General features: G+C 59.1%; 2 protein-coding genes across 2 annotated transcripts in view; one reads left to right on the top strand and one right to left on the bottom strand.

Moving 5' to 3' along the window:
• The window catches only part of NECAB2 (N-terminal EF-hand calcium binding protein 2), an 85,374-nt gene extending 70,968 nt beyond the window's left edge, over positions 1 to 14,406 (top strand). The window contains exons 6-13 of the mRNA XM_059825028.1: positions 8,854 to 8,990; positions 11,915 to 12,033; positions 12,174 to 12,253; positions 13,040 to 13,096; positions 13,216 to 13,328; positions 13,642 to 13,719; positions 14,093 to 14,184; positions 14,378 to 14,406. Of these exons, the coding sequence (XP_059681011.1) occupies positions 8,854 to 8,990; positions 11,915 to 12,033; positions 12,174 to 12,253; positions 13,040 to 13,096; positions 13,216 to 13,328; positions 13,642 to 13,719; positions 14,093 to 14,184; positions 14,378 to 14,406 (705 nt within the window). The remainder of the gene's footprint in view (positions 1 to 8,853; positions 8,991 to 11,914; positions 12,034 to 12,173; positions 12,254 to 13,039; positions 13,097 to 13,215; positions 13,329 to 13,641; positions 13,720 to 14,092; positions 14,185 to 14,377) is intronic.
• A 968-nt stretch (positions 14,407 to 15,374) lies between these two features.
• On the bottom strand, positions 15,375 to 20,035 carry SLC38A8 (solute carrier family 38 member 8). The gene is made up of 10 exons (XM_059824886.1): positions 19,913 to 20,035; positions 19,224 to 19,422; positions 18,857 to 19,010; positions 18,610 to 18,714; positions 18,239 to 18,296; positions 17,857 to 17,971; positions 17,575 to 17,722; positions 17,289 to 17,488; positions 17,039 to 17,090; positions 15,375 to 15,471 (listed from the first exon to the last, which is right to left on the bottom strand). The coding sequence occupies exons 1-10, from the start codon at positions 20,003 to 20,005 to the stop codon at positions 15,375 to 15,377; spliced, it is 1,221 nt and encodes a 406-aa protein (XP_059680869.1). The 5' UTR covers positions 20,006 to 20,035.
• Between the last annotated feature and the right edge of the window lie 2,787 nt (positions 20,036 to 22,822).

The raw sequence follows: 22,822 nt of genomic DNA, 5'->3' as shown, positions 1-22,822 counted from the left end.
CCATAGGCATCGTGATCTGGCCCCGACGCGGCTTGCACCGAGCCGTGCTGGTTACATGAGCATCAGCTGAGCTCTCCCGGTCTGGGCTTGAAGCCCATGGCCAAATCCAGCGCAGCGCAGCCCATCTGTTTCTTCATCTTTGCTCCTGGGTGAATTCGTACCCTACGGCACATGAGGCTCTTCTTCGGAGAAGCACTTCTCTGGCTTCCTTCCTGCCGAACACGGGAACAGCTTATCTCCTGGTACTTTGTACTGGCTGAACCCCGGGAGTTCCTGCGCACCTTGTCGTCATCTTCCCCCTTGGAAGTGTTTGGCTCTTCTTTAGGGGTCAGGATGTTTACTCAAATGTCCAGTTTGCCTTTTCTGGGGGGCTCACAGCATCGTCCATCCTCGCCATTGCAGCACAGAGATCTGCCCTGAGGGGGAGGGAGTTGTTTTAGGGATTTTTTTGCCCCTTTCTTGGATGGGTGGCTTTATGATGAAACGCCAGCTTTGAAACACTCCTGTGGTGCAATTAAAGATGTATTCATGGTGAATGGTTTTGCCTGAAAGAAGAAAGGAGTGGTGATGGGGCGGTGAATTGGTAAAGGCTGACTCATCTTTCCGTATATTTTGAATTATACATTTCTGAACAATTTCAGTATCAGTTTCTATAGCAAAAAAGTTATGTGGATTTCTGGAAAAGTTATGAAACTTTATAGTTCAAGAATAATCTAAAAGGAAACAAGGCACACTTGTTTTTAGCTTCTCAGAAAGTATTTATCTCTGAAATTAATTTAAGAAAATATTGCACCGCAAATTAAAGCAAAAAGTGCTGCTCCAGTTCTGCAAGAACTGTATTTTCCCCAACTTTTTTGTTCAGACTGCAGACCGGAAAACTGTTTCTCCGTGTGATTTCCTTGCCAGCCCCGCAGGGCTGTGCGTGAGATCCAGCCGGGCTGCCAGACTGCCAGGGAGCACAGCGGGGCTGGCAGGGAGATGCATCTTAAGAAGGTCTCTCTTGGAGCTTATTTTTAGATGAAGATGTTTATTCACTGCTCTGTCGCTGCAAAATTCATGTCCCTCCTCTCGCACTGAGAAGGAAGAGCATCTTCTCTGGAGGTCCTGTTCGTGCTGCCCTGGCTCCAGCTCTCATGGACCTCCTGTAGGACATGGTCTTCCTCCTCCCATTTTAAGGCTATTGCTCCTGGGATCAGATAAATTGTATGATGGAGGGAATAAATCCACCAGGCGTCAGTGCTGTGGGCTTGCCAAATAGCTCAAGAGCAGCTTTGAAGGAGCCACCAAAAGGAAAGGTTGGGACCAAGTCAACACATAACCAGCTGGCACAGCCAGGCTGAGCCGTCAGCAGCTTGACCATCCCACGTCGTTACATCTGCGGGGTCTTTCGAGTAGGTCCTGTTGGGAAAACAAAATCTGTACTTTCCTCGGAAAATTGAAATAAAGTATGTATTAATTTACGGTCTTGTGGATACTAAATACAGCTAATTAGGAACTTGTGTGAAGGGAAAAGCTAATTATAGCCAGGGTGTTCAGAAGTAGGAGGCCACGCTCCATTTCCAATCCTGTTCTTTGCCTGCTAAGTAAGTGGACAGGGTGGAAGAATGCCGTATGTCTCTTGATCCATAGGTGACCTCAGGGGGTGTCTGTATAGCGCATGCATGGGCCAAAAGTTACCTGCCCTTCATAGCCACATGGCTGCAACGAGAACTGATGGGATTATATTGCAGCAAGGAGATTTTCTATTAATGAGAAGAGGGAAGCCCTGTGACAAATTCCTTGGGAAGGATCCATGGCAGGAGACCTTCAGGACCAGACAAGGCAAACATGAGCTGAGAAGGGTCCAACACCGAGATATATAAAAGGAGGATTTTATAGCAAGAGACTTTTAAAACCCATGTGATGCCGTCATTTTTTTTATCTGAACAGGTGTCTCATTTGTTTTTTTAGAGCCGTTTCGGGAAGGCTGAGGGTCTTTCATATGTTAATGCTTTCATTTATCAACTATTTAAGTGTCTGTTCTCTTCAGGTTTCTTCTACTGATTATGTGCCAGGCAATCAGTTTTGGGTCTCCGCTTTTGAAGGGATTTAAGAGTCAGGGAAAGGAGCGAGGAGAAGGTCTGAGTGTTATTCTAATTATAAGAAAATATCTCTTGGAAGAAAACAGGCAATTATGAGCAACGAATTTAAATCAGCCACTCGGAGGTTACAGCACAACACATGCCTGGTTTTTCAAGGGGTGAGTGGGTGGAAGATAACCTCTCCGTCAGCCCAGGATGAGGTTTGACAGGGTTGTTTCATGGCATGGCAATGGGTTTGTTGGGGTTTTTTTTTAACTGGAGGAAAAGTGTGGGTGAAACAGAATTGGCTTTGGCTTCCGTCTGAAAAACCTCCTCGGTTCGGTGTCATCACTCTGTGGGCATGCTTCAGCGCTGGTTGGAGTTAATAACAATTGGAGAAGCTGTCAACATCCCCATGCTTGGTAAATGTCAGCCAATTTGGCCAACGTCTCTGAAAATCAGCAGTGGAAAGCCTCCTAGGTCAGGCTGTAACACTGCAAGGCGAAGGGAAGGTGCGGGGTTGTCACGGGGGGTCTCCGAGTCCGTGGGTGGTGCAGCGTCATTTATATTTTACATCCTGTAGTCTTAACGAGCTAAATAGTGACCTTTAAAAATGCCAGCAAAGAAACTTTGAGATGCTCAACAACATCGAAAATCTCCTTTTTCAGTCATTTGATACCCACAGGAACACGGCCGTGAGAGCCCAGTTTTTAGGCATCAGTTTGCAATGCCTAGTGAGGGATGCTCGATGCCGGTGTTGGCAAGTCCAAGCACTCAACAGCACCAAAATCCCAGCTGTGATTTGCACAGGTAACACATCCCACGGGTGTTTTCATCAATCTGTGCCAGAATTTGGGCAGATATGGGGCAGGTGCATAAGGAAATGAAAGCTGGAAGAGTGTGGCGGGGCTTTGAGCAACGTGTGCTGCAATGTGTGCACCCGCTGTGCATGGGAAGGTGCATTCCAGGCACATAAAAAGCCTGTGATGTGCAGAGAGGGGTGGGATTTGGGGCTTGGACCTCAGCCAACAGACCAGAGGACCCAACACTGGGCAATATTTCCCTGTGGCTAAAGCAAGTTGTCCTTTTCCAACTCCTTCCTTCTCTCATTTTTCAATGTCTCTGGCTCATGCCCTGGTTTGTCAAATGGTGACGCTTTCCAAGGCTCTCCTGTGAGCCGTCCCCTGCAGAAATCTCAAGGCCATCCTTTCAACAAGGCTTTTACATTTGCTCCTCACTGCAGTTGCACACAGCCGCCCGTTTGCAGCAGCAGACATCAAGGCCAGGCGGCTGGGGACGTAGCAAAGGGAGAGATGCCCTTTTTCACCCTCCTCTGCCTCTTTGGCAGCCACGATGCTCCTTCCTCAACCAAGGCTTGCCAGCAAAATGCTTTGCAGCAGGGTAGTATCTGTGATGCCGAAGTCTTTCTAGCCTTGAACTAATGGACTAGCTGGATAGAAAAGAGCAGGCTTGGAGATGCACCCCTCCAACAGCTTCTGGCACAAAGCGGCTTCGTTGAGCAGCAATTATTATATTCGCTCCATAAATATTTTAACTTCTCAAGCAAAGCAAGGAGGAAATAACTCTTCAGGGTGGAATTAATAAGACCAAACCTCATTAAATCTCCCTAGGACAGGCTGACAAATGTTGTAATAAGACGATGGGAAGGATTCCTTTGGAGCTGGTCCTCTTAATGACTTGGTTTTGCAAAGCCAAATAAGCCATTTGCTAGAGAAGAGCCCAAGGGATTGCTGAAAAGCCTCTGAGCACACACGTTTCAGACCTGGCTCCTGAAAGCAAATGTCACAGCTGGGTTGGCAAATGGCCAGACTTAGTTAACTGGAGGAATTAAAAACCCACTGCTGTTTAATTTCAGAGCTATTGGACTCACTGGTCTGCCAAACAGCATCAGATCTTCACAGACACCCCAATATTCCTCTGCACCGGCTGGCGTAGCTTTGTACCCAACATCCATCCATCCAACGACTCTCGATGTAGGGAGTTAAGCTGATTTAAATGAACGTGGGAATCACCTGTATGGTTTTTCCTAAAGATGAACCGAGGTTATAGGCTGTAGTTAGGTAGTCAAATCCGGACATTTAACTATACATACTCTCACAGCCTTATATTCTAGCACCCGCAGCCAGTCCGCGTGATCAGACAGCACTCGGCATAGCCTGTGCCTTCATAAACAGGATTTTCTGAAAGGAGCAGGCTCCCGTGTTACACAGAGCGATCTGTTCAGACAAGGCATGGGAAGGGTTGGTCAGGAAATTGGTGGCATTTGCAGGAGACAGGCTATAGAGTCTTGGGGAGCCACAGAAAAGTGGAGGTGAATAGCAGCACGTTACCCCATTGATTTGCTGTATGGATTGAAATGGAAAAGCAGCAGTGCACTCTTCGCACCTCTGGAAGGGAAACTGAGTGTGGGATAAACAGCACGGAGCCGGGTGTAAAATCAGTTGATGGGCTTGGAGCACCCGTGGGGGATGTGGTACGTGGTTTGGCCAACTACCAGAGGAGAAGAGGAGAAGGCAGTGGTGTTGCAGATCTTGCTGGAAGGGGACATTAATGGGGAATTACTGTGTCTTTGTAGTGCAACGGTGCTTGGAGCAGCAGTGGGGGTCTCGGGGCACGGGGACTTGGGTGCAGCCCCCAGCTCCAGCCAGTCCTGTGCTGGCATCCAGCCCCTGCGCTCGGCAGGGCAAATCATGTCCCAGAAACCCTGCGCTCTTAATTAAAGGAATAATCCAATCAGCCCTGCAAAGGAGCACGCACAGCTCCCTGTTTAGCGGCGGCAGCTCCCCCAGCCCTGCAGGTCTATATTAAATCCATGAGGAGGGACATAGCCCCCAGCCCAGGGGAACAGCCGCCCTGCACCGAGGCAGCAATCAGATCCCCAGTGCCAGCAATCAGAGCAGGGCTGGGTGCGAGAGTTAATCAAAACCTATCTGTAATTATAGCAGAGCCTGTCTGAGCTCCTGATTAATATATTTACGCCTTCATTACGGGCAGGCTGCTGGTTGCAGACAGGGGCGTGTGCAGGGGGGGGGGGAACCGCAAAAGAATTTTTTTCAGATCCCAAATGCAATGATATGTCTTTGCCAAGGAGATTTATCGATTTAATACTCCCTCCTTAGCCAGAGCGTGGATAGCGGAAGATGTATTAAATGATAATTGCCTGGGTGAAGGGGTGGATTTGGCCCGATGTGGGGCTCTTTCCAAAGCGTGCCGACAGAGGAAGATGAAGCGTGAGGTACCTTGACAATGAATTTAGTACACTATCTATACAGACGTTTTCCGATGTGACACGTATGTCTCTCTATGTATATGTGTAATATGGTGCTTGGAAAGAATGCACACACATAGATCTATAGTGTATATTGCACATTCTGAGCCAGTTGTGAGTATTTTTCTAGGCAGAACAGAGATCGTCCAGCTATCCAGGAATATTTGTGACTGCATTCAAATGTTTTTTTCCCAATCCAAATGCTCAACAAATGTTTTCACATTATTCCCTTGGCTCTATTGTTATTTATTTGTCTTGCGGTAGTGCCTGTGCCTCCCACGGAGGAGGCCCGGTACGGTGCTCCACCAGCTGCGGCATCCGTGGTCCCAGGCTGCCTGTTCATCACTCTCCCTGCCTGCACGGGGCGAGGGAAAACTGGGCAGGACTTGTCCAAGCTCGGCACGGTGGCACCGGCATCCCCGTCCAAAAAGACCAGCAGCAACCCTCTGTAGCAGGCAAGGAAGTGCAGCCAGCCCCGGGGGGGCTGTGTGGTCTCGTGGCATGGCACCCACTGCTCTGCTCCCTGGTAAAATAAGGCAAAATCCCAAAGGGGAGAGCGAGGGAGACATCGGTCTTCGTTTCCCCCCGGCGAGGCAGAGGCGGTCTTGAGGCAGCCGGGATGGGGACACTGCTCCATCGTGATCATCGTCTTGTGCCCGTTCGTACAGGTGAGCAGTGCCGCACTGGCTGCGCTTCGTTTCAGGGTGTTTGAAGCTCAGTGTTAAAAACCAGCGGGTGAGCAGGTTTTTCTAAGCTGGCTGACCTTGTTTTCAAACATCGCCAGGCCATGGAGGAAGGAGGTAACTCAGAGGCAATCACTCAGTGCTAAGGAGGTTGCAGAGAGGTGGGTGTTGGTCTCTTCTCCCAAGTGACAAGTGACAGGACAAGAGGAAATGGCCTCAAGTTGCGCCAGGGGAGATTCAGACTGGATATTAGGAAAAATTTCTTTCCTGAGAGAGTGGTGAAGCACTGGAAGAGGCTGCCCAGGGAGGTGGTGGAGTCACCATCCCTGGAGGTGTTCAAGGAACGTGTGGACGTGGCACTGCGGGACATGGTTTAGTGGGCATGGTGGGGTTGGGTTGGTGGTTGACTTGATGATCTTACAGGTCTTTTCTAACCTTAATGATTCTGTGATTATGTGTGATTCTGCAAAGGGTTGTGTTTCTGAGGCTTTGATGATCCCCTGGCCAGGGTCTTTACCCCCTCTCCTCCCTGGTCTTGTGAAGCATCTCCCCCTATCCTGCACTGATGCCGGCTTTCCTCCCTCTGACCCGGCTGCCGGATAATGGTGGTGCTGGTGGAGCATGCTGGTCTGTGCTGGGGAGCCCTGGGGCTGCGGAGGGGAGCATGGTCTTGCTTGGAGAAAAGCTCAAAAGCTGGCAGGGTCCCATGTGCGCTGCCGAGTGCATCCCCCAAGCCCAGTGCTTGGCCCCCATGCAGATCTGCTGCAGCCCATGGAGTGCCCTGAGCCGGTCCCGTCTCCATTTGATCAGTGTCCTGGGATGGGCTGTGCTAGTGAAAGAGCAACGCATCGATCCCTGCCCTTCTTGTGTCTCCTTCCCTGCCACCCAAGGGTGCTACAGTGAGCAGCTGCAGGAGATCACGAATACAGCACACTGCATGGCAGTTTGCTTCAGCATCCCCGTCCGGCGATGACGGACGTTGTGCGCGTCCCCCAGAAACACCACGGCTGTGACAGGGAGGGGAGCAAATCTTTTGTGTTAGAGAGAAGTCATTAACCACCACGTTAGTTGGGTGCTTAAGAAGCCATCAAGAAACTCGTGCTCCCTACCAAATCAGGGGTGAGAAATCAGCTCTGCCACCAGTTTCCCCAGAAGTGTTTTTCTTCAGCTCATTCTTCTTTTATGATTTAAAACAGGAGATAAAGGCCCTCCGGGTTCTTGCGGAGCCGCTCCGGTTGCCATGGAAATAACCCTTTTTAATCGCTTCGCCATAAAACAAGAGCAATTTGCTTTGAGGAGCTGGGGGTACTCACGTTGTGCCGCTGCGTGCTCAGATAACTGGTGGTGCTGGGGCCACTCCAGTCTCACCCCTGAGTTTGGTCATTGCCAGCTGCATGCAGAGAGCCAGGAGCATCCGTCCCCATGTTATGGCACCAAAAAGTCATGAGTCCTGGAGGAGTCCTGTGCCAGGAGATGCCAGCACGCAGGGATGGGCTGGGGTTTGCCAGGGCTACGTGCTGTCCCAGCAGGCACTGATGGGTTGGAAAGAGTCTGGAGAAGAAGTGATGCTAGTGAGTTTGGGTTTAGAAGAGGCTTTTTTTTTCACCACAAGTTTTTTTAGCTCTGATGCTGAGTGGTTATCTTCAGCCAGAACTGGTGTGGCCACTGGCCTGGCTGGGCTGGTCTTGATCTGGTTCGGCTGGGGTCAAACCAGTTGGGCTGGTGTTGGACTGGTTGGAGTGGTGTCGGGCCAGTGTTGGACTGGTTGGGCCAGCGTTGGACTAGTTGTGCTGGTGTCGGTCCGGTTGTGCCAGTGTCGGTCCGGTTGTGCCAGTGTCGGTCTACTTGTGCCAGTGTCCCGCCTCTGCCGGTGGCTGGCAGGAGGTGGAGGAGCAGGACCCTGCCATGGGCAGGGCGCAGCAAGGCTGTGCTGGGGAAGGGGCCATGCGTGCTTTAAGCAGATCAGTTGTGCTGTTAAAACGTTTTATTAAGTGTTTTCTGTCTCAGGAGGGTTTGGATTACCCCGGGAGCTTCTGTTGCTCAAATAGCTTGTCCTCCTCCACCAAAGCTCCCCGGGAGCAGCCTGCCTCCCGCTGAAGGCATTCCTGCTCCGCGGGCTGGCTCCCCCCTGCCTCTGGCCCCACATGGCCAGAGCTCTCCTTTTCTCCCTCTTCAGAAAAAAACCCTAATGCCGAAATACGAAATACGCTGAGGCTCTTGCCTCGCAGCGCGGGACGGGAGGGAGGCTGGGTGTGGACTGCCAGAGCTTTCTGCCGCTGGCTTGAAGGCATCTTCAGCTTGTGGTTCCCCGGTGAGACCCATGTTCATCATCCCAAACCCCTTTTACTTTAGTGCTGGGTTGACCGCACTGTTGTGGACTAAGGCACTAAATAACACGCTGAAGCTCTCGGAGTGGGGATCTCTAAAGCACAGGAGGGGCCACTTTTCCTACCTGCACCCGCTGGCTCTTGCCCTGCAAGGCAATAGTAAAGTAATTTAAGATCACGGTGAAGGGAGCAACTATGGGCTTTGGGTAATTGCCTCTTTACTTTGCTTTATTTATCTAGAAATAAAGCAATGCTGATGTGCCTCCCTGCCCACACTCCCTCCCATCACAGCCTCTGTCCCAGGGGTGATGGATGCTGGAAGGCTAGATGCTTCCCATGGGGTGGGACAGCTGATGCTCACTCCTCCCGTGGCCCTTACGGTCGAGGACACAGAAGGCACCCACTTGCGCGTGGGATGCCGCAGCAGCCGGGGTGCCCGCCGGCGCTGGGCGGTCGGTGCTGGGTCTCACCGTGCTCCTCGTCTGCCCTGGCAGGTGTACGAGAGCGGCAGCAACGTGGACCAGTTCGTGACCCGCTTCCTGCTGAAGGAGACGGCGAACCAGACCCAGTCGCTGCTGAGCTCCGTGGAGAGTGCCGTGGATGCCATCGACGAGCAAACCAACCCCGCCAGGTCTGCAGCACCTCCTGCCCTCCTCTCCGCTTCCCGGCTGATTTTGGTGCAGGGGGGTGGAGGGAGAGGAGGAGGGTGCTTTTGCGGGGCGAGGGAAAGTGCAGAAGATGGTGTGCGACAGCAAAGGGGAGCCAGGCGAGTGGCTGCCTTTCTCTTTGCTTCCCTTCCCGGCTTCCCAAGAGCTCTGAGGGCTTTCCTCCGCTGCTCTGTCCCTTACTCTCCAGTGTGAGCGGTGCGGGGGGTGCAAACAAGGAGGCAGCACCCTGGGCCGGGCTGGGCAGCGCTGGGTGCACGAGGCTGCTTCTCTGAGCAAAGCCACCAGTCCCATCCAGGGCAAAACACGGGCACCAGCAGCAGGCTGGCTGTGTCTGGGGTGGGCTGGGGACAGCCCGCAGTGGGCGGCTTCCCAGCTGGGGATGCTGTCCCTCCTGCCGCGGCACCCAGAGGGTGAAATCATCCACGGAGCTGAAAGGTGCTTGTGCGCTGGGGACAGGTACCGCCATCCTCGGGTGCCATGTGAGGGCACGGGACTGTCCCCCTCCCAGCAGCCCGGCATGTGCTGCCGAGCTTGGAGAAGACAGAGGAGACAATTTCAAGATTTCTCAAGTGCTGCCAGGGCTAAAATACAAGGGGTACCCGGCAGCATAGCCCAAACCTCAGCACAGCTCCCCTTGGTGTCACAGTGTCGCTTGCCTCTGTGGCGTACCACTGTCACCGGCTGTAACCAGGACAAGTTGCCACGGAAACTGTTCATCAGATGCATCAGGAAGCCAATCCCTCTCCTGCCATACCTGCAGGCCAGGAGGCCACGGGATGCTCGGGGGGGATGCCTTGGCTTCCCCAAACTGCGGGCGGGCAGAGGGGACCAGGGCACATGGAGCACAGAGAGTGCAAATCCCAGCTCCGCGCTGGGACACTGCAGGGGCTGACATGCCCGAATGCTTCACTGCAGCCAGGTCTCGGCGGTTTTTGGGTTTTAACATGGGCAGCAGTTGCACCCTGGGCTGGTCTCACAGGAGCTGTTGCTGCCTGGGACACAGTGAGACCCTGGGCAGCACTGGTGACATCTCACCAGCTTTCCTAGGAGGAATGCTCCGGGCTTCATCACCCCACATCACTTTCTTCTCCCCGTTTTGGAAGGAAACTGCTGGCCTGTGGCAAACCTTGTACAAAACACGTGGAAAAAGTAAGAGCTCCTGGGAAACAATGAGGAGGAAACGAACCCAACATCAGACGGAGCAATTAGAGCCCATAAAAGACTTTGCTGGCTTTTATTTGCCGACATGTGGGCCTAGTTTATAATGAGGAGTATTGTAGTTGTTTTCTCATGGCAATAATAGCCAAAAAAAAAAAAAAATAAAACCACCCCACAAAAAATGATCTCATGCATCTGCATGAAGACAAAGAGGTGGCCTAAAAAGCACCAAAATAAAGGGCTGTAAAAATGAAATGCGAGAGCAGAGCGTCCAAGCCTGAGACACCTCATTAAATTGTGATTAAAAAGAAATCTCTGTCTGCTCTCGCCTAATTTCCTGCCTATCGGTGGAGGATTATTCAGTGCTGGCAGTGGGACTATTGCACAGCCCGTAGCAACGGGGAGGTTCCTGCCACCTTTATCACTGTTCGTGCTTCCTTATCTTGGGGATGTTCTTTGGGACCAGCTCTGCTCATCACGTTCCCGTGTGCATGGTCAAGTCCACATTGGCTGATTTTGGGGGGACAGCGGCAGCCCAGACGTTGCTCCCTCAGCACCAAAGGAGCCAGCTGAAATTGCCCGGGATAGCCGGGGAGGGCAAAGGGGACACCCGGCTGCTGCGCTTTGGAGGGAGCAGGGTGCCTGGGGAGGGACAGGCGGGCAGGGATGATGCTGGCCAGTCTTGTGCCCATCGGCTCCCTGGCCCTCGGCGTGTTATCTCCAGGTGGGAGCCACACAGCTGGCAAGAGATGCCAAGAGGAGCCAGGGCTCCCGGGCACCTCCATCAGCAGGCAGCCAGCACAGAGCTGCTCTCGTTGGAAGGAGACACTGGAAACCCTTTGAGCAGCTCAGCCTCTCCCTCTGCGGCTCAGGCTTCCCACGGGTGGAGGAAAGAGAAAGTCATCCTTCCCAAAACTCATGCCCATCTCGCCGCACACGGCTGGCAGCTGCAAACCCTCGTGGGGCTGGCAGGTCTTGGCATCCTCTCTGGTTTGCAAATGAACGAGGGCCTTGGGGGACCACCGAGGAGCTGGGGCTGGATGGTCATTGATGTCTCAGGGGGTACATGCATGCACGTGTGCACACACACACGTTCCTTTTCTCTAGGAGGTGTTGCAGGATCAGCCAGGCCAAATGGGCTCTGTAGCCCCAAAGGAAGAAGCAAGGTGAAGGAGATGCTACGGTGGATGTGTCTCCGCTCTCCAGGAGAACCGTGGCTGCAGCCTGTCGGTGGGATGCACGGCCAGGCGGGCAGGCTTCCCCTGCTCCCGGGCAGCAGTTTGGGCACGGGCAGCCTGTGTGCCACCTGTGTGACAGCAACTGAGGTGCAGCCAGCCGGCTGGGCACAGCTACCGGCACCCGAATGCCCAATGTTGCAGGTGTCTGTCTAGGGGAGAAAAAAAATCCCTGAAGGCTGTAGGAGATGCCGGGAGGGCTGCTGCGGTTTTTCATAAACAGGAAAGAAAAGTGACGGCTGCGGGGAGCAGCCCACTGATATTGCTCTAATTCTGACCCTCTCCCCGTGCCGGATGATGCTGAAGGATGGTATGGGGGGAAGCCTGTGCTGCTTGGGCACGGTGCAGGCACTGCTGCTCTCCAAGGGGGCTGGTGTCGGTGGCAGAGCTGCCAAAAAGGATGCTCCAACGTCAGCTCCCTGCGACCAGCTCACACCGCGCTGTACGTGCCCGGCTCTGCCCTCCCTGATGGCCCGTATGCTCTCTGCTCGCAGGCACTACCCCAGCAAGGCTGGCCACGGGCTGATGGACACCTGGTACGACAGTCCCGTGCCCAGCTACTCTCCCACCAGCCGGATGGTCCCCAGGGAGCACGGGAAGAACTTCCAGACTGGTAAGCGATGGCCGCTTCCCGGCCACACTGGCAGCCAGGGGAAGCTTGGGGTGATGCTTGACTTCCCCGGAGGGCAGCGGTGCTCTTGGGGGTGCCCACGGGTGCCTCTCACTCCATCACTGCCTCCTGGCTCCGCGCAGGTTCCGCCGACACCAAGGCGGAGGGGCTGGAGGGGCAGATCAACAGGCTGGCCGAGCTGATCGGCAGGCTGGAGGACAAGGTAAGGGCCAGCGTTTCCGCACGTGGGGCTGTCCCTTGGGTGTCCCCGCAGCCACACCACCTCCCTGCCCTGGTTGGGACGGAGGTGACCAAGAGGTGGCCATGCCCATCCCTGTGCCATGGCGTGCACTGGCTGCGGGTGGGAGTTGGGTTGCAGGTGGTGGGGGAGAATATTACGTCCTATGAGCTGACGGCAGATACTGAACATGGAATGATTAACTGTGAGTTTGTTTAAACAAGAAAAGAACATAGGGAAGAAGGCAAGATCGCTTGCAGAGGCAGTCTTACTCCATCTAGGGACTGAAGGAGAAAATGTTGCAGTGCAGGACATGTTTCTGAAATCCTCCTGGTTTGCATTTCCAGGGCCAAAGGGGACAGGGGAAGGTGGTGCTGTGCGTGGGGGCAGAGAGATGCTGTGAAGGTTGAGCGCAGAAAAATGTCGATCGTGGTTTCCAGAGGAAATAAGAGTGTGCCCAGGGCTGGGAAGGCGCGAGTGGGCACTGGGGAGGGATGGGTACCCCTGCTCCTGCTGCCCCAGGGACAATCCAGGGATCGTGAATTGATGATTTGACATGGTGTTGGGGATGTCGGCTCCGCCGGGAGCACGGGGAGCTTTTGCAGAGGGTCCTAACGGGAGGGCGTGAAGGTGCAAATGGCTCTCGGAGCCCTCCCCTGCAGAGAAGGGGGCACAGCCCGTCATGCCAACCGCTGGGGACAGAAACCCACCAGCCTGGGAGGGACACGCAGCCTCAGCCCACCCCCCCACTTCTTCCCCCCCTTTTCCCAGACTCTCTGGTTTGACCTGCACCAGCGGCTGTCGGACAGCGAGAGCACGGCTTGCACGGTGAGAGTGCACCCACGGGGTGCTGGGGTGTCCCTGCAGCGTGGCATTGGACTTGGCGGGGAGGGTCACTGTGCTTTTTGGGTCTCACGTGCCGCTGTGTTTTGGGGGGGGCCCGGCAGTACCTCCTCCTGGTGCGGGACGAGATGACAGTGTCGCACAAGCACCTGGGCGAGTTTTGCAGCTCCCTGAAGCAGTACCTGAAGAGCGTGGCCGGGGAGCGGGACTGCTTCCAGTGGGTACCACAGGCATCGGGGGACCGGGGGGCTCGGGGGGGGTCGGGGGGGTGGGCAGGGGGTGACCAGCTGCCCTCGCAGCAAGGGGCACCCCATCAAGTGAAAGGCTGAGGCAAACCAGCCAGGATTTGGGGTGTAGTGACGCTCAGCCAGAAAAACCCTTTTGCATGGGCTGGGGAGTGCTGGGGGGGGCACCTGGGTTGCTGGGGCTGGGGACACCCCTCGGTGGCCCACCCTACAGCGTGCCTGCGGCTGCAGAGGCCGAGGAGGGAGGGATGCTCCCTGGTTCGGGGCTCACCCCTCTCCCACCAGCGTCACGGCGGTGAAGCTGCCTGACGGGGTCACCTTCATCGTCTACGAGTTCTGGGAGACTGAGGAGGACTGGAAGAGGTAGGGGAGGGGGCGCAAAAAGCTCGGGTTTTGGGTGGGGTGCTCGGGCGCGGAGGGGTGTTGGAGCCGCTGAGCCCCAAGCTCAGTCCCCTGTCTGATGGCAGGGGTGAGGATCCGTCTGTCTGTCCTGGGCTGTCACTGTAAAGGGGAGAGTGGGCTCCGGAGGGCTCTGTGCATCTCCCACCTGGGGATGCCTTTGGACATGGGGGATGGGAGGTCTCACCATCCTGAACCATGGCAGGGTGCTTTGCCCAAGGGGAGGGTGAGCGGGGCTGCTGGCACCCAGCCCCTGCCAGAGCCGACAGGGCTGCGGGGGGGCTGGGATGGTCATTTAGGGGGCGGCTGTCACCCACTCTCTCCCGCCTGGGCGCAGGCACCTGCAGAGTGCCACCTGCAAGGGCTTCCAGCACGTCAAGGTGGACACGCTGAGCCAGCCCGAGGCCGTCTCCAGCGTGGCCGTGCCAGGTAGGAGGGCGGCCACCCCATGGGGTGGGGGACAGGGACCCCCGGGCGGCCAGCACCACTCCCATTGTCGGGGAGCAGGGGTGGGCAGGGGACACGGGGTGGGGGACAGCATGGGCTGGGCTGGGTGGGACGGGGAGGGTCAGGGTGATGTGGGGCCAGGCTGGGGTGACCCTCCGGTGCCATTCCCCTGCAGCCGCCTGGTGCACCCTGAGCAGAGAGTGACCACCAGTGCCGGGGGGCCCACCAGCGCCCGTCCCCGCTACGGGGTGGCCATCACCCTCCGCGTGGCTGGGGGGTGCGAGGTGTCGGTGTGACCTGTCTACAGTGAAGAACCCCCCCCGTGTGTGTCCCCAGCACCCCAAAGGGTCCCGCCCTCAGCTACCCCATCACCTGGCTCACCTCTCCCTGCAATGGGGTAGTTTCTGGGGGGGGGGAGTGCCCCCCTGGGGTCTGCCAGGGAGGGGCTGGGGAGGGGGGGGCATCCCCCAGGAATGGGCAGGCAGGGAGTAGGGGAGGCAGGGTGCAGGCAGCCAGGTGATGGGGAGGGGGCAAGGCAGGGGTAGGGAGCTGGTGGTGAGGGGCAGGGGTGGGAATGGGAGGCTGGACCCCCCCTGGGGGGGGGTGTAAGTTGGGGGTCCCTGCTAGTCCCCAGGGTCACCCAGGGAGGGGGTGGGGGGGTGAGACTGTGCCCAGCACAGTGTGTGTGTGCCCACAGGGATGGGGACCCATAGCCCTGGAGGGGGTCTGGGTGGTGGCAAATGGGGGTGTCCCTGCTCCCGGGGTCCCACTTAGTCTTGAGGGGCATGGGTGGTCCCGAGGGGTTTCCTTCACGTGTGCGCAGTGGCAGCAGGTGCCTTGCAGGCGTTGGGGTGGCTGCCCCCCCGCCCTTCCTGGGGTCTGTACGTCTGTCTGTGTGTCTGTCTGTGTGTGTGCAGCACTCGCTGCCCATCCTGCCCCCACCCCGCCATGCCCGGGGGTCCCTCAGGGTGCGTGGCGCGGGGCCCTCGCCAATACCCTGTCCCGTCTTTATTAGCTGCTGTACAACGGGGACGGTGATGCCAAATAAAACCGCAATGGGATCCAGCGGTGTAGCTGTGTCCAGGGCAGCTGTCCGGGGCGATGGGGCTGGGGGAGGCATGGTGAGAGGGGTCATGGTAGGGGGCACGATGGCGGGGGGGGTCCATGGCCCCTCAGCGCAGCAGCCCCAGCACGGCCAGGGCCGCGCTCTGCCCGCAGACGAAGGCACCGCCGAGCACGGAGAGGACGCCCCAGGCAATGAGAGCAGCCCTGCGGGGACAAGAGCAGGGGGCCGGTGGGACAGAGCCGACCCCCAGTAACATGCCACCCCCTGGGCCCCGGCCCCCCTGGGTGTGGGGACTTCTGCGGGGTCTCAGCCTTCTCTGCCATACTCCTCTGCATCGGTCCCGGCGGATGGCCGAAGACCCCGGAAGCCCCTCCAGCTCATCCCCCGTGCCCACTGCAATGAGATGGAAAACCTGGTCAAAAGCTTAGCAGGTGCCACCACAAGACCATCCCCAGTTCTGCCCGCACCTGGTGGCCCCGCCGAGGGGGCACAGACCCACATCGGCCCCCCGTGCTTGGGCACGGTGGCTCCCACACACCCCCAGCCCCCACCCTACTGCCACATGCCACCACCCCTGTCCCGTCCCCGGCTCCATCCCCCTGTGGTTTGCACCTCCCTGTCCCCCTCTCCCCGGGCACGCGGCCCCCCACCTCGGCCGGACACCAAGCCCCCGGGACGCGGCACTCACCCCCAAACCCCGCTGCTGCTCCACTGCGGGGTCGTCAGCACCGTACACCTTCCCGAACTGCCCCGGGCAGGCTGGGACTGTCCCCTCGCTGTCCCCTTCACCCCGGCTTGTGTTGTCCCCTCTCCTCGTGACGGCACTCCAGCGCTCACGCCCTGGCGGGTCTCCCCGAGGGACCTCTCCAAGCCCTGGTCGCCCACCTGGGTGCCCCTGCTCACCTCCTGCCTTGGCACCCCCAGCACTTCGGCACCCCTGGGTGCACCCTTGCCCCTGCCCAGACAGCCATGCCCCCCCCCCCCCCCCGCCAGGGCACCCTCTTGTCCAAGACCCCAAGGTCCTGGGGTGCTCCCTCCAGCAGCCATGGGGGACAGGACCCCCCCCACACCACCTCCATCCTCACTCAGACTCCTCTGCTCCCCCACGGGCACTGCAGACGCGCTTTGGCACACCCTTACACCAAAACGTGCCAGCACCGTGCCAGGTCCCCCCGACACAGGCTGCTGCTGTGCCCCAGCCTCTCCGTCCGGGAGCGGTAATGGGGACACACCACCCCGGCACAAGAGACACTGAACGCGTGACAGCTGCCCGCCTTGGGGCACCGTGCCCCTCTGACCCCCACCCAGCCCCAACCGGGTGCCCCAGTGCCTCCAAACCCCACGGCTCTCCTTCCCCTACAGCTGCTCTGCCTTTCAAGGGGTCTGGTACACGGGCACCTCCCTGATGCCTGGGCACATCCCTGGTACCCGGGCACACCCCGATACCTGGGCACCTCCCCAGTGCCTGGGCTTGTCCCAGATACCCAGGCACATCCCTGATACCCAGGCACAGCCCCAATACCTGGGCACATCCCAAATATTGGAGCACATCCCTCCACACCCACACTTCAGCCCCACCGCAGCCCCATGTCCCACAGCAAGTGTTGCTGCTTTCAGTGCCTACAGGGTCCCCAAATCCGCCTCTTCATGGGGCTCCCGCCTTGGCCAGGGTGACCCCCAGGGACCCTGCTTGGACCATGGATCATGGGATGCCGCACCCTGCCCCTGCCCTTGCCCTTGCCCGCCGCCGCCGAGCCCGCGGACACTCACTTTTTGCGTGGCCCGAGGGTGCGGGTCCCTGTCATGCACACCAGGCACAGCCCTGTCGCCAACGCAGAGACTCAGCCCCACCACCACGGCACCCCTCACCCAGGCCCCACTGCGGCGTGCCCCACGAGCACGCCCCTGCGTCCCCAAAACGGGGCCAGGATGGGCCACCCACCACCACAGCCCCCCCATCCCCCCAGCCATGCTCTTGGCGCTGGCGACCCCTCCCCTCCCTCCCACTGCGCACTCTTGCCTGGGAAGATGAAGATGAAGAAGGCGCTGATGCCCCCGATGAGCTCGATGACCTTGCCGATGTCCGGGACGAACAGGGCGATGGCGAGCGTGGCGGCCATCCAGGTGACTGTCAGTGCCACCCGGTTCCGCCGCTCGTGCGCCTCAGGTGCCGCTGCAGCCCCACGCTTGGGGGTCGCCCACACGTCCCGCACCACCGACCTGGGGGGGTGGTCAGGGGAGCGATGGCACCCAATGGAGCTGCACTGGCTGCGGGGGGGACACCCGGCTGCCCACTGCCCCCTCACCTGCCCAGCAGCACCACGATGGGGTAGATGGTGACAATGGAGACGCCGAAGAGCAGGCGGGCGACGATGACAACCGGGTCGTTCCCTGGGTAGGACATCAGGACGTCGGATGCCACGGCCTCGCCGAAGGTCAGGTAGCCGTAGAGCCCTGCCGACGGGGAGACAGGGGTGGGCAGCCGTGCCCGGGAGAAGGACAGAGGAGCCCCGAGGAGGATGGATGAGCCCTGGGGACAGGGGACCCCTGGGGCAAGGAGGGGTGGAGGGCTCCGGTGCTGGGGTTACCGGTGAGGGAGTAGATGAGCAGGCAGATGAGCATGGAGAGCACGGAGACGGCGACCCAGTGGGAGAAGCTCTGGTTGCGCATGCTGCTGTAGATGGCCACGCAGGCCTCGTGGCACTGCAAGGCACGGGGGGATGGCGCTGGGGCCCCGTGCAGGGACAACCCCCACCACCACCGCCTTCCCTCCCACCCATGGGTGCCCTGTCCCACTCTCCCCTGTCCCCAAGGTCTTGTGTCCTGCCCTGCAGCCACCTCTGGCGACAGCCACGGTTCCCCTTCCCTGCAACACCCCTGCAAGGGATGGTGTCCCCAGGGTCTGGGATGCCATGGGAGGCTGCCAGCACCACCCCGGCAGCCGGGGACAGTGGGGCCAGGGTGACCTACCTGGAAGCCGAAGCAGATGGTGGGGATGACGCTGAAGATGGAGGCCCAGGAGGAGGCCCTGTGGCATGGGGGGGAAGGAAGCGAAGGGTGTGAGGTCCCTGGAGGCAGAGGGGACCTTGGTGGCATACGCTGTGAAGCCTGGATGCCACCGCCGGAGCCTCCCGCCTGGTGATTCTGGGAGAAGGGGTGATTGCTGGAGCAAAAGCTGGGGCTGGGGGCTGCCACCCACCCAGCACCCTGCCAGCGTTGTCCCCAGCTCACCCCCGCCACCCAGGGCCACCCCCTGCACTGCCTCTAGCCCTGCCCCATGCCACTGCTGATGCCACGGGGTGGGAGGGACGTGGGGCTGACACCCCCCCCCCCATCCGTACCTGGAGGGCTGGGGGGGCTCGGGCGAGCCCAGGCTCTCTGCTTGCAGGTGGTATTTCAGGACGATGACCAGGGTGAGGTAGCAGGCGGCCAGCGTGCCCAGGATGCTGCTGGGGCACAGGAGAGCGTCAGCACACAGACCCCCGGCAGCCAGGAGGGAGGGGGGGTCCCGTGACCCCACAGGGAGGAGGTGGCCTGGGGTACAGGGTGCCCAGGGGTGGGCCACCGCAGGGGTAGCCCAGGTGGTACCTGGAGTACTTCTGGAAGCCAATCTCCCTGGGGACGGAGAGCGGGAAGATGACGAGGACGCAGAGAGCCGAGAGAGTGAAGCGCTGGTCCACGTACCAGGGGGGCGGCAGGGGGGCCCCGCTCAGCGTCCCGTTGGGGTACAGGGAGTCACACACTGCGAGGGGCAGTGGGGGGTCAGCTGCGCCCCAAAAGGTGACCCAAGGGGGTCAGGAGCATCACACCATGGCAGGGCCAGGGACCCCCAGGTCCTCGGGGGTCCCAAGAAAACCCTGGGGCTGCCCCCAGCCCACATGGGACCACTTTCCTCCTCTCCCGGGAGCCGCTGGCCCCAAGCAAGCCCTGAAGGCGGTGGGGGGAAACAACTCACGTTTCTCCAGCTGGTCGCCCACCACCCTGAGGAGGGCCACGGAGATCATGAAGAGGTTGAGGAGGAAGCAGACCTCGCAGAGCTTCCCCGCCGCCGCCCCGCACACCGCCCGGACGACCCCCTGGTAGGTGGGCTGGGCGCTGAGGGCCGCCGCGTAGCCCAGCACCGCCAGCCCGCTCACCAGGAAGACCAGTGAACCCTGCGGGGACACGATCCGGCAAGAAGCACCACGCTGACCCTCCGTCACCCCGCGGACAGAGGGGGACCCAGCAGGGTCACGGCCGGGGACCAGGTCACCAGCCGGGTCACCCTGTGGCCCCAGGTAGTGTGGGTCAGCAAAAGGATGGAGAAACAGCCTTATGCGATACTTTGGGTTTCAATTTGGGGTTTGGGGGCACGTAGGGTCCAGCCCCCAGTTTTATTTTAGGCTGAGCTGAAGGTGCCTCTCAGGCGGCAGCGGCTTTGGCACCCCTGCCCCGGCTGCTCTCCCCGCCCGCCGGGTCGGGGCGCGGGCGCTGCAGGCCGGGCGAAGCGGAGGGTCCCCGCCGGCCCCCCAGACACGGGGGCAGATGAACCCCACCCTCCCTTCGCCCCGTCCCCCCGGGCCTCGGCTCCCCCTGGGGACGCCGCTGCCCGCAGCCCCGCGCCCCCGGCCCCCACCCCGGATCGGGCCCGCCGCCCCCCCTTACCAGCTCCACCAGGAGGGCGGGGGCGGCGCCGCCGGCCCTGCCGAAGGCCCAGGGGAAGCTCAGCAGCCCCGCGCCCAGCGCCGACTTCAGCATGATGAAGACGGCGCCGGCGGAGGAGAGCCCGGCGCTGCCCGCGGCCGCCGCCGGCAGCAGGGGCCGGCCCTCGCCCGCCGCCCGCTCCATCCCGGCGCCTCCCCGGCAGCGCTCTGGGCCGGGGCGGGCGGGGGGAGCGGACCCCCACCCCTCCGCCGGGCCCCGCGGGGGCGGGCGCGGGGGCTCCGCGGACCCCCCCGCTCCCGCGGGGAGTGAGGCACCGGGGGACGGGGCAGGACCCGGCCCGTGGGAAACACCCCCCCCCCCCCCCCCCCCGCCCCGAGCTCACCCAAGGAAAGCCCCGTCCTGATCCCACCCCAGCTCGGGTGCAGGGGAGCGGGCGTCGCCCCGAAGCCCCCGTGGGACCACGGTTCGCGCATCCCCCTGGCTCGGGACCAGCGGTCCACGTCCCGCTGCCTGTGCGCGTCCCCAAGAGCTAGCACAGACCCCTGGAAAACCAGCCGCCCCCAGCACGGGGCTCGAGCTGGGCAGGCTGGGGGCTCCCCATTCCAGCTGCGTTCGCCCCATCCATGAAAATTCCCACCACGGGACATTCTGAAGCATCCCGGGGCGGGGAGAGCGAGGGAAGGCGGCTGCAGTGAGCACCCTTCGTACCATTTGGCTGGTGGACGCTTCACCACTCGTTGGGTGCAGGATGAGGCCAGCACCCCTTGGTGTCCCCGCAGCAGCTAAAAGCTCACCAGAGCGCTCCTGCACTTGGGAGGCCTTAGCGAAGAGCCACCCCAGCCCATGCCCTGCTCCACACAGCCAAAGGGGGTGCTGGGATAACAGGATGGGGTGACTGATGCTGCAGGGGACCTGCACAGAGGAGGCTGCACCCCACGGGGAGACACGCGGCAGCTCTGTGCTGCTCCCGGCACAGGCCGCTGCCCCAGGGCTCAGCGCACGGGCCCCTGACACCGGCTGACAGCCCCTAATGCATTTTTGATTTCCCCAAATATGTGCCCTTCTGATCTCGGTAAGACGGATAAAGAGACTTTAATCAGCTGCTAGGAGGAATTATGGATGGCTAATTGTGCCTGCCACCTCCATTACATCTCTGCCGACTACAGGGCTTATAACCATTTAGAAGGGCCCTTCCAGGCCTTCATTAGCTGCACACCAAAGGCTTCAGAAATAATTGGCCTCTACGACTTAGAAATTGGCCACTGGGCTGTAAAATACCAGCCACTGGGAAAGGCTCTTAATTCGGACTGGCGCTTTGATACAGCTTGACTCTGGTTTCAAGGCTGCGGTGGAGCCATAATCTCTCATTAGTGCTGCGATGAAAGGAGCGAGCCCCTTCATTAGCACCGACCGGAGCAGCGGCACCAAAGCTTTCCAGGCTCCCTCTGAGGGGAGCGCCTCAAATCGAAGGCACACAGCCCACCTCCCACGCTGGCACAGCAGCCCTGGACAGTTTCTCTGCTCGGTGGCTCTGGGCTCCCTCGCTTATATTTTTTTGCCCCTTTCTCCCATTTATCCAGGTGCTCCAGCCCCTAGGCTGCAAACCGTAACCTGAGGGTCCCTGTGGGTTGACAGCTTTTCTCACTGCTGTGTCCCCTTGGCAGGTACTCTCCTCCCTTCTTTCTGATGGAAAAAGGGCTGCCGATATATTTTCCCCATTACTATCTTTGAAGACAAACAAAGGTATATAGATGCAAATGGACAGTCCTTGTTTTGGACAAATGAAAACACCAACTACAATTATGCTTTCCTACCTGCAATCCCTTCTGAGGTCTGGCCCTTGAGATGTTACACCTTTACCGACAGCTCTTTCGCAGCCAGTACAGCTCGCAGAGCTGTTGCTTGTAGGTCCTACGACAGACCCTGATGCCACGTGCAAGAAAGACAAAACCCCCTCCCTCTCGGCATGGGTGCTGTTTGGGGAGGGAGAAGCAAAGGGCACCTCTGGCCCCCAGCCCCAGCGGGATGGCACAAGCAGCCCAATCTCAGGACCATCTCCTCAGCCCCAACAAGCTTCTGCTAATGGCTCGAAGTGAAAGCTCGGTCCCTTCTCTGGCACCGCAACAGGATGTGGCCTCTTCCAGTTCATCCTCGCCTTTGGAAGGGAGGAGGCAGGCTGGGGAAAGCCAACCGCTCTCCAGGTTAGGGAAAATGGCTTTTCCCAATCCTTTTAGAGGGACTGCGAAACCCTATCCACAGCCACCTCTTGGAAGGTTTGCCCCAGCCTACGTGGAGAACCGTTCTCTCCTGCAGTGCCCTTCCCAAGGCCCACCACCACCATCCATGATGGTGAGCCCCGAATGGGTCAGGTGCAGTCAGACTGCCCAGTGGGCCTGTCCCTGGCACCTTCTCCCTCTCCAGCCATGCCCAGGCCTGTGTGGGAGCCAGTGAGCTGCCCATGAGCTCACCCAGGACCGTTCACCAGTACAGACCGCTTCGCTGCCCAGGCACCGCTTCCATCCACCAACAAGGCAGCCACCACCTCCCCGCTCCTCCTGGGAAAAGGGGCTTTTATTTGGAGTGGCGGTCAAAGCAGTTGCCAGGGAAAATCTCACAGCTTTGCTACAAAAGAGAGAAGCTATTTCAGTGATGGAAACGTTAACCGACACCACGTGGTCAGGACAACTTGTGCCTGCGTCCTTATTTAAGCCCGTAACAAGTCACAGGCTTTCAAGCAGGACAAACCAAAGGAGACAGGGTTTTTGGCTTTGCGACACACCACACCATGCTGTTAGGTGCCACCCACAAGACAGTTTCTTATACAGCTCATCACTGACCGGCCCTTCGGGAGCTCTCTCCTCATCAGCTTCTTCTGCAGTGTTGAAGGTGTTCGAAACTCGGCACTCACTC

This window comes from Gavia stellata, chromosome 15 (genome assembly GCF_030936135.1).
Source record: "Gavia stellata isolate bGavSte3 chromosome 15, bGavSte3.hap2, whole genome shotgun sequence".
In the NCBI taxonomy this organism is placed as follows: Eukaryota; Metazoa; Chordata; class Aves; order Gaviiformes; family Gaviidae; genus Gavia; species Gavia stellata.
Note: the sequence above shows the minus strand (reverse complement) of the source record. Positions and strands in the feature narration are given on the sequence as shown.